This window comes from Aspergillus pseudoviridinutans (assembly GCF_018340605.1).
Source record: "Aspergillus pseudoviridinutans IFM 55266 DNA, scaffold_8, whole genome shotgun sequence".
Taxonomy (NCBI): domain Eukaryota; kingdom Fungi; phylum Ascomycota; class Eurotiomycetes; order Eurotiales; family Aspergillaceae; genus Aspergillus; species Aspergillus pseudoviridinutans.
This window is the reverse complement of record NW_025091288.1, coordinates 1,465,493-1,480,538: the sequence shown is the minus strand read 5'-3', so window position 1 is coordinate 1,480,538 and position 15,046 is coordinate 1,465,493. Positions and strand designations below refer to the sequence as shown.

Genomic DNA, 15,046 nt, shown 5'->3' with positions numbered 1-15,046 from the left:
TCCAATTCTCTCCCCAGGCATCCTGTCATGGTGGTCAAACCTGTAAGGTAGGGTATTATTATTACCTTACTAGCTATACCTAATTATTATTCTTTGAATCTTGTTTCGTTTGTCCGTTCGTCTAAGTAAGCTATTCTTTGCGTCTGCTGTTCGGGTCTGCCCTACCTGCCTGCGTTAGGTTGGTTGGTTGGTTGTAATTATTATCTCCAGGAATTCTTCCCAATTTTCCCTTTCCCTCTTCTTTTCCCTCTTCTCCCCTCCTTCATCGTCTGAAGAAGAATATCTGACTATTCTACCCCTCCTCTTCTCTTTTCTTCGTAATCCCTCTCCTTCCTTCTCCTGTTTCTTGTTCTTGTCGGAAAAGACGGAGTCGGTTTGCGGATAGTTCTGTTACCTCTTCTTGTGCCTTTTTCACTTTTTTCTTCACTTTTACTTCTCCACTTCGCCGGTCTTCATCGTCCTTGGTGTCTCGCGTCTCGTCGTTGTCTTAACGAGTAGTCTCGCCTTCGCGCCGCGCCAATCGATCGCATATCTTATTTTCTTTTTTGCCTCTGCGAAAAGAAGTCAAGTTTAAAGGCGCTTCTATTTGATATACCTGGTAAGCCATATTGAGTTTTCTTTGCGCATTACATCGCCCCGCACGGTCCCTATCGTGCCCTCTTCCCTCTCATATACCATCCCTACTGTTCAGAAGCGGTTGTGCACCTTTGAAGTCCAGACTTTCTGCTCTGTGGTCTACATTGTCACGGCTCAATTCCCTCGCCGTCACTCTTGAATACCGCGCGGGGGTCACGAGGTTCGTCTAAGAGTGTCTGTTGGCGCCGCCCACCACCCGCGCAAAACCGATTATTCTTTCGCCTCGACAGAGAGGAGCCCGATACATGTCGGACAGTCGGACCAACCCATAACATAACGTCTTTCGATCGTATCTTCGTCTTTGTCAAATATACAATCCATTGTTATGGCTTTTGGTCCGACGGAATACCTTCTGTCTGAATTGGCGGGGACGGTCGCAACCGGAGCGGACTTGAACCAACGTTGACGAAAGCGGCCGCAACCTGGCGGAGACGCTACTTCATGCTTCACAATACTCAGTCGGTTTCCTTTCGGTCGCTTCGCTTAGCAAATCAGCATTCCGACTTTTCCGTCCCTTTTTGGAGCTTCAGTCGCTGCAATTTTCGTCTTGGCGTTAGTGAATCAGTGAAGAGCGCTGCGCTGAGTTGAATAACGGGGATTCGTGCCTCAACATTGTATGACATGCTTTGGGAATCGGTCGCCGGTATCTCCCTCACGCTATACTTCAAATTCAGTCACTCGGCGCTCGTTTCTCGAATTCTGCGATCTCCTGCCTCACTTTGAAGGCGCTCGTCAAATTATTGGCTCAATCGCACTCCTGTTGTGATTTTCTGAAGCATTATACGTCATTGCGTCAATTCTATCTCGGCTTCTAAATCCTCATTTTACTAACCACTACTTGTGTATTCGTGACAGGGAGCGAATTAGTTTTCTTTCGAGTATAAACGAGCGTACGCTGTTCTCTCCTTAACGACTCCCAACGAATCTTCGGTTGAACGAGCCGTTTTCGGGATAGAAAGATTTTGTGCTTTGAACTTCAGTTTCGAGGTACGTGAAGTCGCCAACTCGACCTTCCTGCCGCTTCTGCGCCCTCACACCATCATCACATTCGATGGAAGCTATTTACGCGTTTTCCATTGGTACTAATGGCTATGTTTCCAGATAACGTTAACGTGATTCCTATCTTTACGAACATCGGAGATTAGTCAACATGTCTTTCCAAAACTTTGACTCTTTCCAAAACCAGCACCCGTCAGCCGACGCTGCTGCTGCTGCTCCAGGCGCTCCAGCAACTGCGGATACCACCATGACCGGCCAGGCTGACCCCACCACTGGCTCTTTCCAGGGCCCTGCCCCTGGCGAGCCCTCGGCTGCTCCTGTGGCTCAGCAAGGCAATGACGGAAAGACCACTCTCTGGTACGCTTGGCCTTGATCATCGCGCTTATGCGCATATTCGAAAAGTTGTGTGCCTTTTTTTTGCTGACCACGGTTCAGGATGGGCGAGCTTGAGCCTTGGATCGATGAGAACTTCATCCGCAACCTGTGGTTCCAGATGGGCGAGCAGGTCAATGTCAAGATGATCCGTGACAAGTTTTCTGGGTGAGTTTATGGGAAACTTTTTCCTCTCTTGAAGGCGATCCTAATGTTGGTAGTAGGAGCAATGCGGGATATTGCTTCGTCGACTTCGCTTCCCCTGCCGCTGCTGCCAAGGCCCTCTCTCTGAACGGGACCCCCATGCCCAACACCAACCGCGTGTTCAAGCTGAACTGGGCCACTGGCGGCGGTCTTGCTGATAGAAGGTGAGTAATGTACAATGTGAACCTGGGTCTAACGGAGATTAACATGTGCAGCCGTGACGACCGTGGTCCCGAGTACTCCATCTTTGTTGGTGATCTCGGCCCTGAAGTCAACGAATACGTCCTTGTTTCCCTGTTCCAGAACCGATTCCCGTCCTGCAAGTCCGCCAAGATCATGACCGATCCCATCAGCGGCATGTCTCGTGGCTATGGTTTCGTTCGCTTCTCCGACGAGAACGACCAGCAGCGTGCTTTGACCGAGATGCAGGGCGTTTACTGCGGCAACCGCCCCATGCGCATCTCCACCGCCACTCCTAAGAACAAGGGTCCTGGTGTTGTTCCCGGAGCCATGGGCATGCCTGGTCCCGCTGGCATGTATCCCCCAATGGGCGCTCCTCCCATGGGATTCTACGGTGCTCCTCAGCCTATGAACCAGTTCACTGACCCTAACAACACAACCGTCTTCGTCGGTGGACTCTCTGGTTATGTCACCGAGGATGAACTCCGCTCTTTCTTCCAGGGATTCGGCGAGATCACCTACGTCAAGATCCCTCCTGGAAAGGGTTGCGGCTTCGTTCAGTTCGTTCAGCGTCACGCCGCGGAGATGGCCATCAACCAGATGCAGGGATACCCCATCGGTAACTCCCGTGTGCGTCTCAGCTGGGGTCGCTCTCAGAACAACTCCGGCCCCGCTGGCAGCCCTTACCGCCCTGCTCCTCCCCCGCCTCCGATGTACCCCTCTATGGGCATGCCCCCAGCTCACCAGTACGGTGGTTTCGCGCCTATGAAGGTTGGTAGTCTCAATAATACTTCTGAAGCCCCTCGATCATCTGATGAAGCTCAGTTTGATTAACGAAGACTTGTACAGTAAAAAGCGTTCGTTATTCTGAAGCACCTGCAGGAGTTTTGCGTCATTCCAACGATGGGTCTTTTGTGTCATAACACGTTTGCTATTTATTACTGCGAAGGCTCCCCTCTATAGCTCTTGATGAGCATTCTCTCCTGTGCTACTCGTTTGATCTCGTATGAGCGCTTTATTCACCGCAAGATTGAGCTCTTTCTATTTAAACCTATCTCAATGTTCTTCATCATGCCATTACCCCTTTCTTGTTTCTCTTGTTGCTCACCCATGCCCCGATGTCCCCGTCTATTCTCGTCATATCCGGCCCCTAGGTTACGTTGCTCATGTAACAGCAATTCAAATTGTTTACGCGCTTTCACCCTTGCTCTTTTTCGTCTTTCCTCCTGTCTCCTATACTCTTCGGGCAGGCATTCTGCGAAAAGTTCATCTCTCATGTCTTTCTCATGAAGCAATCAAGTTCAATCGTATTCCGCTATGAGGATGCTACGCCATGCTTTTTGCTAGACAGATGGCCTGTACAACACCCTTGTTTGCCCTCCTGTTTCTTCAATTTAGGTTTCATGGAAGGTCAATTTTTTTCCCACTCATTTAACCCTTCCTTTTGTGCACAAGAGGTCTATTTTGACCATGAAGCCGGGTGCTTTACACAGGCAGTTCATCGTCGTTCCATTGTAGGCCCTACGGAGGATTCGTCGTTTGTCGATCGTGGCGTGCCTATGAAGCTCGCTCGGTGGCTCAATTGCATCATTGTTAAAGGGTTTGCGGCGCTCTGTTGCGCGAGTGCGAGCAGTCTCTGGGCGTTCCAAGTATATGCAAGCGTTCGTAACTTTTCTGGTTCTTTGCAACTCTTGGAGAGGCCTTCTGTTGCTTCGATATTCATCCGCTTGTGGCGTTACTCTCCTATCGTTTGTCTGCCCTTCACGGATGATTCCCCCTTTAGTGACTAGCTCGTTGAGTTTATGTGTAGCTGCCTCTTCACAAATCGGAATATCGAAATAGATAGCCTTCAATACGCTTATTGCTGCTTTATCCCTCTCACTACGCCTTATCACAGTCCCAGACTTTCTCCTATATCATGTTTCATCGCAAGAAATAAGGGCGCAAGTGTCTCGGTCCAGAGTGTTGTCAGTTGGCCTCTTTCCACGCCGTCCTTCCGATTTAGGAAATTCTATAGTTGCTTATTAGAGCAGGAGCACCCATTGGTACCTAAATATCGCGTGATTTTGTCTTCACCTTCACGTCTGCCTCCATTGACTATCGTCTTCGAGGTCAGCTACTCAGGACTTCTCTTTTTGTCCTTGGCCTGCACGTGCATGTGCTTTCATTTACTTCAGTATTCTCTACAAAACCCAGCTTCATGAGTCAGCTCTCACTTTTCCCGAGACTCGAAACCGCATAAGTTCAGGATGCGATACGAGAACTGGGATGTGCTGCTCTTCCCTGAGAGCTCCAAGGTGCCGATTCAGGAGTTCAGGACACAATGTTTCGTGACCCAAGAGGAAGGTTGGTGCCAATCCAGCCAGCAAGTACATCCCTCGCTCATGCCACTACAGTGGAGACTCCGTATATCAACAGCGCTGCCATCGTCAATCCTGGCTCTTACTTCATGCCGCGAGCTTCTGTAGTCCAACTGCCAGTCCTCACCACTTTCATCCCGAGCTTGGCTCAGAATACCCCGTTCCGAGTCTCGGTTCATAGCTGGGACAAACCTCGTCCCAGCCTTCTAATGGAGAGTTTGATGCAACCAGACGATGCCTTGCTCTTCGAGATTCGGATCTTCATTGATGGGTTATGTGTTTCGTAAGTCCATTCACCTGATACAACCCATTTAAGCTCAAAAAATGTGCTAAACCGATCTAAAATGCGTGATAGAGGAAGTGTTTTCGGGCAGCGAACTAACTGGCCGCACATTATAGGTAACTTGGGCTTCTCGTACCTTATACACATTGCAAGATGACTAATTGCTTGTCCTTTCTATCCAGAGCTCAGTTCTCGTAGGAATCCCTTCCTCATCCTCTTCTAAGATTACTCTGACAGGCTTTGAAGATGTTGATAAGAACGGAGATCAGGACTACCTTCGATTCCCACCCTTCCACCAAGAGATTCTAGAACAAAGACATTGGGAAGCTGGAGACTTGCATGGCAGGATCAGAGTGGTTATAGCTGAAGGATTCGCTCGGCCAAATCGCAACCCTCCGTTCGAGAGAGTCAAGGATGTAATTGCGTTTTCCTTCCAGCATGCGCCTCTGCGTAAGTACTTTCTGACTGATTTCTCTTCCCTCTAACCTAGTGATCTCGGCTGATCACAGAGCAGAAGTCTTAGAGTGCTCTAACATTGCCTGGCCTAATTCTGGCATGTGGTCCCGTGGGCAGCGCGTGTTCAAATACAATGCTGGAAGCGTTATGAGCGGTGCAAAGCAAGAAGAGGACCTTCACGCCCACTCGCCCACTCGACATGAGAATCGAAGCGCGGTAGCCAACAGCAACCGAGTCAGTAACCCAGCGGCTTATACAGCTTGGCCGTATAGAAATTATCCACCACCTCCCCCGCCTCAATGGCAAAATAGCGACAGGGAAACAACTTGGACATACCAGCCTACTCAAGAACCTCTCATGGCGGACCCTTTCATCGATCCACACATCCTTGACCGCGCTGCACGCCATCGAGGGGCAAGACCATCTTGGGAGGACGTGTGTATGCCCGATTATATTTCCAGTTCATCCAGCAGCCGCGCTATATCCAGCATGACGGGTATAAGTTACGAGCATAGCAAGCAGCCAAGCATTGTTGCTCCTATTGATGAGGAAACGTATTCTCAACTTTTCGAGGGAGTCAGTCCGCCAAAGCCTCTAGCCTACAATTCTCAAGCACCCAAGAATACGCCATCAGCACTACCTACTGTGGCTCCTAAGCTTTCTGCTGCTGCCGAAGAGCGTTCATCGTCTTGTGTCAAGACTGCAAGGCGCCCATCGATTCTGAAGGAGCTTTCGCAGCCAGGATCCAGAAGCGTCTCTGGTTCCAGCGTCAAATCCAACCTCCCTGCGGAGGGATTGCTGGAAGCTACAGCAACTTGCAAGCTGCACGTTAGTCCAACTACACAGATCAGGAGCAGGAAGGAGGGAAACGCTTCGGATAACAAGGAGAATGAGGCCTCTAGCGAGACACCACGCCGGGATAATGACAAGGTCGACCGTACACCTACCAAACTCACCGTGCGCACAAGTGGAAATTTCGAGACACCCATCGAGTCCAGACGACGCCGTTCCACCACGGGTTCTGCTCGTGGAGGTGTGAGTCTCATTGCAGAAAAGGAGACGCTGCTCCTCAGTCCGTCCAAGAACTTGACCGTGGTCGAAGATCATAGTCAAAACGCAGGCTTTGATGACTTTCTGGATGCAAAAGTTCAGATTATCGACACGGCTGCTGATACAGTTGAGATTGACTAAGTCGGGCCACCAACATGATGCTCGTAAGTGTCAATAGCGGCTGAGGGTTGATGTATCCTTCGAGAGTTGCTTGAATTGCTATGACTGCTACGTTTGCGGCCCCATGCTTTCCGAAGAATCCGCACTCATTGATTGTTATATATGCTTCTAACTATATTATTATTGACGACATGGTTGACTGGTGTTGTAGAGAGGCGATTATTGATGGGCCTTCCATCAGAGAAAGGCGTTTATTATGCTCAGTTGGTCAGCCCAGCTTTCATCAAAAGTTCCATAGTAGATACAATTACCATATACTTATGGTCTGTAAGGCAAAGGACTGTACTCTAAACAGTTACCTAGAGGAGATCCATGCGCTCCTAGAACAATCCAGACAAAGATTGATTCGTGTCCCAATCAGCTCATCATCCTGTTCCCTTCTGAGTTTGCATCATCAAGTTCCCCATAGAGCCCACACAGCTGTTCTACTACTGCTAGATGCAGTGCATTAGCTGATAAGGCAGGAATGTAAAAACAGCAGGAACCTGAGGTGAGATGGCAGAGATCACCTGCATGACCTCTGCTGCCGTCACATTAGTTGCAGGTGCCTTCTGCGTATTCACACATTTACTCCTTCTGTTTGTTTACTCACCCGGCATGCTTACAGTCCACCCCATCTTGTGTTTGTCTCTCTCCTTCTGCTCCATATCATATCCCCCTCTTTTCTCATCCCAATGAATCATCATTCGGCATGGATTCCCCTGAGAAGAACAATCGTCTCGCCTTTGGCGTCACCTCGTTTCCTTCCAGTACGCCTCACCAAGCCAGCAATCAATCTGGACCTAGTCATCAGATTGGTTTCACTTTCCGTCACCCTCAGGCTTGTGGAGGGTTTTCTCAGTGGGCCTCAAGTTCAGCTGGCCTGTTGAATGCTCCACCTTCTGGGGTTCATGCTTCTGACGTCTCTGAGAAGACTAATCCAACTAGTTCTGATTGCAAGATGGAGTTAGATGCAGCCGAAAATGCTCCTCGTACCGTCGCAGAAGGAGCGCTTGCGGCTTCAGCTGTTGTGGTACGAGGAGAACAAGAGCAGTCCAATTCTCTCGGGCTACTTGCTTCCGATGCCATCGCCCCTGACAAGACTGAAATGTCGGGGGTAACGAGCCTTGTGCCAGTTGCAGCTAGTGCATCGCGGGCATGCGTGGTATTTGAACTTCAGAATGTAAGCCTATTTCACTCGAGCTAGAGCTAGGAATCCTTTAGGATACCTTTTTCATCTCTATCCCATCAGAATATCAGTAATGCTTCGAAACTGACGGAAATTCAATGCAGGGCCCGGAAAGGTGCCTGCCCCTGGCCTCCCTCGATATACCCACCATTAGCAATGACAAAGTCCTTTACTACTTCGGTGTACTGGCAATACAGGCTCTTCTACTTCCAAAGTTTCATTGTGACTCTAGCAAAAAGCGTGGCTTTTGGAAAGGCAAGTTGACTTTGTACGGGTTAACTTTTGAGTCAGACTATACCTTCCATACTCCCCTCCAAGCCAAAAGCGCTATGGCCCGTAAGGCCCTAGAGAAGCTGCAGAACCCCTACTCCGCCTGGAGGGTGCCACCTGAGCCGATGGACTGCCCTCTAGCGACGGGGTGGGATTGGACCGACATCTTGAAAGGTATCTCACAAATCCTCGCGTTGTGATGATAGCTAATGGCCTGATTTGACAGATTACTGCGTTCAGAATGGTTTGCCGGAACCAACATATACCAAGTACAATCACAAGGAAGAATGTCGCCATGAGGCTCAAGTAGCCAACTTTTCACGCTTTGGGGTGCTCAAGCATTATACTCAGGAGTGGAACTCAAGAAACTCCGCTGCGCAAATGACTCTGTATGCGCTTCTGACGTTTGGTCAGCTTCCGCCGGACGGCATCAGCGGAGCGGCCGCGCTACGAAATTTCGACGAGGGCCTATTAGTCGTGGTCCCCAGAGCAACAGTCGAAGCGGGTATAAGCAACGGGAAAGATAGTTCAAAGGGCCCCCGCAAAAGGCTTGGTGAGGACCATGCCAACAAAAGCCAATCCAAAAAGCGAGAGATCAAAAGCAGCTCTGAGAGCATCAACGCCAACCTTGTACCCTTGGCGGGCAACGCTAGGTTGGTACCAGTTGAAGAGCGCGAGGAAAACGTAGAAAAGCGATGGAGCGTCAGCTATGGGGAACTCAAGTCAGAAGTGGAGAGAGGCGGGGAGACACGCACAGGGAAGCTTCAGAGTAAGGTCTCATCGTCATTGCAATTTCAATCCACTTTTCCCTTCTCCTCCTACTACTGGTTGTCCTCGTACTGACTTTTCGAGGGACAGGAATATGTCAACTCCTCTCTCTAGAAACCCCCGAACTCCGGATTGAGAGAAATAACGGCCATTGGAAGGAAGGCGATTACAAGGCTGCTGCGTATTTTGGCAATGACCCCTTCCTGCGTCGTGCAAGTCCGATCGGAGAGTCCAAAGGTAGCATGTCCGAAGCCAAAGAGGCCTGTGCCCAAAAGGTGATTACATATCTCATCGAGATGGTGAGGGAAGATACCCGCTTGGAAGATGAGGCAGCAAAACAGAGTGATAGGATCAGAAACTGGGGGAGCATTAGCCGCTAAGTGGATTATCTCCATTTCGGAGTGGATTCAACTGTATGACTAGAAGAGCGCGCATCGAACGCAAACGAACCTGATGTTCTTAGATCTCAATATCAATGTAGAGCATTGAAGGACACAAATGAAGCATCTACTCCCGTTCCATCTTCGCAAGCATAATTCATATCCCTGTTGGATTGAACAAAAGATAGGCTGTCACAGATTTTGTGGGACCTGCTACTGTTAAGGCTATCTGCCGCAAGCCCTACCTCCATTACTTTGTCAATGCACTTGCAACTTGACAACACTCGGCCTGAGCGTTCTCTGAGCTGTGTCTAGCCTAGCAAGGGCGGGCAAAGTCCTGGTTCGAGTTAAGAGTAATGAAAAGCAAGCGGATGATAGTGCTGCCATCGTCAAAATTGCTAGGAAGTGGATAACACCAGCCAAAAGGACGCAGCTTTCTTCCTGGATTGTCGGCTAAGGAAAGGGAAATACTATTAGGAAACTACATCATGCGATTCTCCGTGGAAAGCCTTCCAGGATCAGTAAAGACAAACTGACTAGGGAGAACAAATGTTTGAAGGTCTGCAACTTCCTCAATTCATAAGCCATTTCCGGAGAGGATCCTCTCCTTGACTAGGGTCTCATCACTTAACGCCGCAACGTACAGGAGCCACTGACTGGAGCCAAAACAGGAGACAACCAAAGAAGCTCAAGATAAGCAGGATAAAAGAACAGTAAAGGGGATAGAAAAAAGGCACATTTTGAGGAGAGAATATAAAAGATTCTGAAGGGACAAAGAGGATTTATGTTTAGTTATAACTTGCTGCCCATTCGGAAACTCACGAGAATAAAATATTAAGTAACGAGGTAGAAAGTAAAGTGGGAGAAGGAAAAGAGAAGAATGTAGAGGCTCATAGTCACAGATACCCAGGTGAGTCAGATGCCATCAAAGACAGTGGAAGGCGTCTTGATAAACTGCAAAAAAGGGAGGGTTATGCATGGAAGAATACGACCAACGCCAGTCTCACAGCAAGTATCCAAATCATGTCGACAGACAAGTAACAAAGGAAATGGGGAAAGGAGAAGAATAACAGAGCAACCGAATAGCACAAGTGGGCACAAGTTTGGAAAGTTTATGAAATGTACAGAGCAAGGGTATAATGGAGTTTCAAAACTGAAGAACCGACGGACTCATTTATAAGCCATCTCCGGCACCGGTCTCAACACCATCTGTTGGATAGGAGATGTTTGGGTCAAATCCGAATCCAGCAGTATCCGCATCAGTGTTGAGGAAGGTGTCGAAGTCGAAGTTCTCAAGGATATCGGGGTTCTCTAGAGCGCTGAAATCAAGATTGAACGCAGACGCCTGTCATCTGAATTAGTAACCATCGCTCAACGGGAACTGGACGGAATGGAGGAATATCATACATCAGGGATGCTGAGGTCACTGAAAGACTGCTGGGTCTGATCCGGGGGTGGTTGTTGCACAATAGGTTGAGGTGCTGGTGCCGATGTTGGCTGCTGAGGAGCACCCGTCGTCGGATTCGGCCCAGCCTTGTTGAAGGAGCTAGGATGCTGAGGGGTAATCGGCGTCGACGGAGTGGGTGTGGTTGGAGGATGTTCGGCTTCGGAAGAGGGTGTAGCAGCCGTGTTCGCCGCGGCGGCAGCGGCAGCGGGTTGCTTCTTTGTGGTTCGCTAGAATTGCGTTCAATACAGGTAAAACAAAACAGTGGATTTAGTAAAAATTGTGATATAAAAACATACCTTCCGTGCAGTGTCCTTGGGCTCTTTCTTCTTCGGTGCCGGCTTACTCGTCTGCTGAGGTGTCGGAGGAGCAGCGTTCTGGGTTTGAGGAGACGCCCGACCAGTGTTGACACCAGCCGGCGGAGCCTGAGGAGGCGGCATGGAGTTCTGAGTCTGAGGTGTCCCGGTAGATTGAGGTTGCTGGGCCGGAGATTGTTGTGGTGCCATGGGTTGGCCCGGTTGCTGCTGCCAATTGCCACTCGGAACCCGGTTGACTGCTCCAGCCGGAATGGGCTGGCCCATTTGAGGTCCAGTGAAGGCCGGATTAGAGCTCGGCGGACGCATACCGTTCGGACCGGCCATGCCATCCGGCATGCCCTTCATGAAGAACTGGCCGCCAGCCATGTCAGGAGGCATCTGGCCGCCGTTGAAATTCATCGCAGCCGGCGATCCACGGTTCTGAGCCATGGCGTCTGCCGCGCTTGGGGATCCTGGGAGACCAGTCTGAGGCATTTTTGGCGTACCTCGTTTCATCTGATCGTTGGGATTTGGTGACGTGCCCGCTCTGCTGCCTTGGGGAGAGGTGCCTGGAGGCAAGCCTTGTTGCCCAGGCATTGGGGGCTGGCCATCAGTACGAGACATGCTGTCCTGCTCTTGACGAGCCATCATCAGACGCCGCTTATTCTGCTGTTCAAGCAGCATCAACTGCATTTGATAATCCTGGAGAGCATGGTTACCGTGCTGACCTCCAGGTGTCTGCATCCCAGCCCGTACCTGGGCCATCTGACCATTCGCGCCGTAGTAGTCGCCGTTCATCGGATACATACCCTGGCCGTCTGGCATAGGCACCAGATCGGTCTGGTTCGGCATGACACCGGGGTTCATTAAGCCATTCGGAATGCCCTGGTTATTCAGTGCTGAGCGAGAGTGATGAAGGGCTAAGTTCTGAGCATATACCTGGATGGATTTTTGCTGAGCAGCAGGACCTGGTTGCTGGAAACCCGCAAACTGGGCCGGATTCATCGCCCGTGGATTGAGTCCGTTCTGCATCAATAGCGCTTGCGAGTTCGGCTGACCCGGCATGCCTTGTCCTTGACCCCGCCCATTGGGCGCCAACTGTTGTCCGTTCATAGGACCGTTCTCGAGGCGTGGCCGCTTCGAGGGTGAAGGCGCATTCTCCGCAGAGGAGGGAGATTGTGGGCGGTGTCCGTTCATATCCATGTCAGAATGCTCTCTTTGCATCTGCTGCATCATGTGCATCTGCTGGTTTTTCTGAAGCTGTGCGATCTGCTGCTGCGAACTGTTTAAAAATTCAATCAGTACAGGATCTCGCGCAAGACAGCCAGGCTCTGAAAGAGGATACGTACAGTCCACCGGTGTTATTCTGCAATACGGTCTTCTGAAGGTTTGCAGGGACCATGCCGTTGCGGCGCATATTGAGGGGACCCATCTGTCCGGGCATCACTGGTTGTTGCCGTAACAATTGGTTGTGTTGCTGCTCTCTTAGCCGCATCATATTCTACCGAATACCAATTAGACCCATTTCATCCGGAGCAGGAGGAGCGGCGAATTACCTGAGTGTGTTGGAGATACTGTCTCACGTCGTTGCTGTTCCCTTTCTTGCGCTGAGCCCAGAAGAAATCCCAGAACAGACTGAACCAATCTAAGAGGAAAGAGGATTGTTGACTTTCGCTGGCGAGATTAGGTCGAGGAAGGTCATCAGGAATCTTAATCTTATCACCGTCCTTGCTATCGGTCATCATCGCATCGCCTTCGACGCCATTCATGTCTTCACGACGGTGACCCGGACTTGTTTTTGTTGGGGGTTCAGTGTTCAATTTGATCGACTCGTCTTTCACGAGAGCCCTTGCACACTCATGATAGCCACGTTTCAGAAAATAGTCATAGATGTAGGTGTTGAGATTGTTGATCATCGTCTCAGGTATGTTGTTCACATTTCCATCGTTACGAGGAGCCGTGGAACCGTTATTCATCATAGGAACACCACCAACCGGGCCCCCAGCCCCAGGATTCATCCCCGTCACATTCATCTGATTCATGGTGGCACTGCGAAGAGTCTTGCCACCCTCGCTTGCTGTTGGTCCCTTATGAAAGCCGTTGGCGAGATTCTGTTTCAGTGCGCATCCACAGTCCCGAGGCGAGATATCTCACCACAGATCGAAGACGAGGCGCGTGTGCGGATTGGTGGTATGGGGGTACTGGAAGATAGGAGGAGAAGGCGAAGTGACCGGCGCTTCGAACTCAACAAACAATACCTCTGGGTGATTCCCTTTTCCAAATCAAGCACGAATACAAGATCGAGAACCAAAGTCGATATGCCCGAACCAACTCCAGATAGCGTCCACAAATCTACCGATGTAAGTCAGATACCGCGCTGATGCGAGTGCAAATTGAGAACAACAATGACTACCCACTGGGAAAAGAAAAACAAAGTGTGATTGTCTCAGGAGCAGACGCGAATGGGGACAATATTGTAACAATCGATGCTTTTCAAGCGCAATCGGGGAAAAACCAGTAGGGCACAGTACGTGGGATTTCTTTAAGGGATCTATTGATCTTGGGTAAGGTTGGGACAAAAGCGAGAGGGAGAGAGTGTAATAGAACAGCCAGAGGGAAGAGTGCGCGATAAGATTAGTCGGGGTGGTTCGATGAGCGACACGAAGGGGCGAGAGGCGCAAGAAGATGGAGAGGACGGGTGCGGCGCTTTAGGGGAGGCAGGTCAAATCATGCCCCAACGGGCACCACTTGGGGAGAAAAAGAGAACGAAGGAAAGAATTCAAGATGGAAATACCTCGATGAGCTCTGGAAGAAAGAGATAACGGTGGATTCGGCAAATCCGGCCGATCTTACGAGGAAACGGTTGGAGGAAGAGGAGGAGGGGGGAAAGAGGCGAAGGTTAGGACAAGGTGTGAAGCGGTGGATCTGAGGTGATCTGGTGGGTGGGAGGACGTGGATATCCAGCGCGGTTCCTGGAGGTGGTGCTGGGCTTTCCTTTACCCTTCAGTGGCACGTCGGCTGGGCGTAAATCGCTTGTTCGGCTCGGATTAACTTGCGCGGAACTCGGCGGGAGGGCTGGGAGATGCTGCGTTCTCGCGTATTTCTGAGCATGCAACCCAGAGAGGCGAAGAAACGGGACTCCCGTCGATACTTTACAAAGCGAGAATGGTAAGAAAAATTAAGGCGATAAGAACTGATGGATGGCAACAAGAAATAACAGGGATCTAAATTTTTGGGTTCATTGAGATCGAATCTCAAATGAGACTCATCAATAAATCTGATGAGGGAAAAGCAGGTAAAGAAAAGAGAGAAGAGTGGCAGGTTGGAATATCTGGATGTATCGCGCGGATGATTCTCGCAAAATCATTGTTCCGAATATGCAACAGCTGTTATACATCGTAATGGAAGCATAACAGTGAGCGATTTTCCCATGATTTAGAAGATAAGCTGGGGGAATCAGTGTGGAGGGATAGCAGGATACAAATGAAATCTATGTCATTATTAGCAGCGAAGTTATTATTCCTGGCATGCAACCACATATAACAGTCTGGAAGTCTGCTGGTAGAACTAAAGACGTATTGAGAATACATTACTGGTGGCCGTGTCTGGGGAAAAGCACCTGTCATCTGATGACATCTACTATGTAGATACCTCATAGGACATTGCTAAGAGACAGAGGATTGCCACAAAACAGACTTTACATCTCAATGTCCGAAGTAAGTAGTGAAACTGTACAGTTGTACATGTCTAATTCAGTATGATAGCCACAAAGTATCCATCTCATAGTCTGCTAGACAGCTCTGCCTGGTGGTACCTACCTACCCATGTCCTTGCTGGTATTACTGATGGTTCCTAGGTACCTTAGGTACCTAATGATCATACCACAGAAAACCGCTTCTTATCATATCTTTGCCCGATCAGTCCATGTGGTAGTACAAGCATAGTAGTGGATGACCTCCAGAGTGGTTTCCCAATTTCTATTTCATCATTTGTTTTGAAT

The 15,046-nt window shown here is 49.8% G+C and overlaps 4 protein-coding genes across 4 annotated transcripts; 3 read left to right on the top strand and 1 right to left on the bottom strand.

The window, feature by feature from the left end:
- Positions 1 to 1,786: 1,786 nt before the first annotated feature.
- On the top strand, positions 1,787 to 3,225 carry Asppvi_010594 (RNA-binding protein; the record flags this gene model as incomplete). The annotated part of the gene is made up of 4 exons (XM_043306433.1): positions 1,787 to 1,992; positions 2,071 to 2,175; positions 2,232 to 2,375; positions 2,427 to 3,225. The coding sequence occupies 4 exons, from the start codon at positions 1,787 to 1,789 to the stop codon at positions 3,223 to 3,225; spliced, it is 1,254 nt and encodes a 417-aa protein (XP_043162368.1).
- A 1,415-nt stretch (positions 3,226 to 4,640) lies between these two features.
- On the top strand, positions 4,641 to 6,681 carry Asppvi_010593 (uncharacterized protein; the record flags this gene model as incomplete). The annotated part of the gene is made up of 5 exons (XM_043306432.1): positions 4,641 to 4,737; positions 4,788 to 5,034; positions 5,107 to 5,150; positions 5,272 to 5,484; positions 5,549 to 6,681. The coding sequence occupies 5 exons, from the start codon at positions 4,641 to 4,643 to the stop codon at positions 6,679 to 6,681; spliced, it is 1,734 nt and encodes a 577-aa protein (XP_043162367.1).
- A 730-nt stretch (positions 6,682 to 7,411) lies between these two features.
- Positions 7,412 to 9,306, top strand: Asppvi_010592 (uncharacterized protein; the record flags this gene model as incomplete). The annotated part of the gene is made up of 4 exons (XM_043306431.1): positions 7,412 to 7,882; positions 7,993 to 8,332; positions 8,385 to 8,927; positions 9,017 to 9,306. The coding sequence occupies 4 exons, from the start codon at positions 7,412 to 7,414 to the stop codon at positions 9,304 to 9,306; spliced, it is 1,644 nt and encodes a 547-aa protein (XP_043162366.1).
- A 1,174-nt stretch (positions 9,307 to 10,480) lies between these two features.
- On the bottom strand, positions 10,481 to 13,088 carry somA (putative cAMP-dependent protein kinase pathway protein (Som1); the record flags this gene model as incomplete). The annotated part of the gene is made up of 5 exons (XM_043306430.1): positions 10,481 to 10,651; positions 10,714 to 10,980; positions 11,050 to 12,328; positions 12,396 to 12,547; positions 12,603 to 13,088. The coding sequence occupies 5 exons, from the start codon at positions 13,086 to 13,088 to the stop codon at positions 10,481 to 10,483; spliced, it is 2,355 nt and encodes a 784-aa protein (XP_043162365.1).
- Positions 13,089 to 15,046: the final 1,958 nt, after the last annotated feature.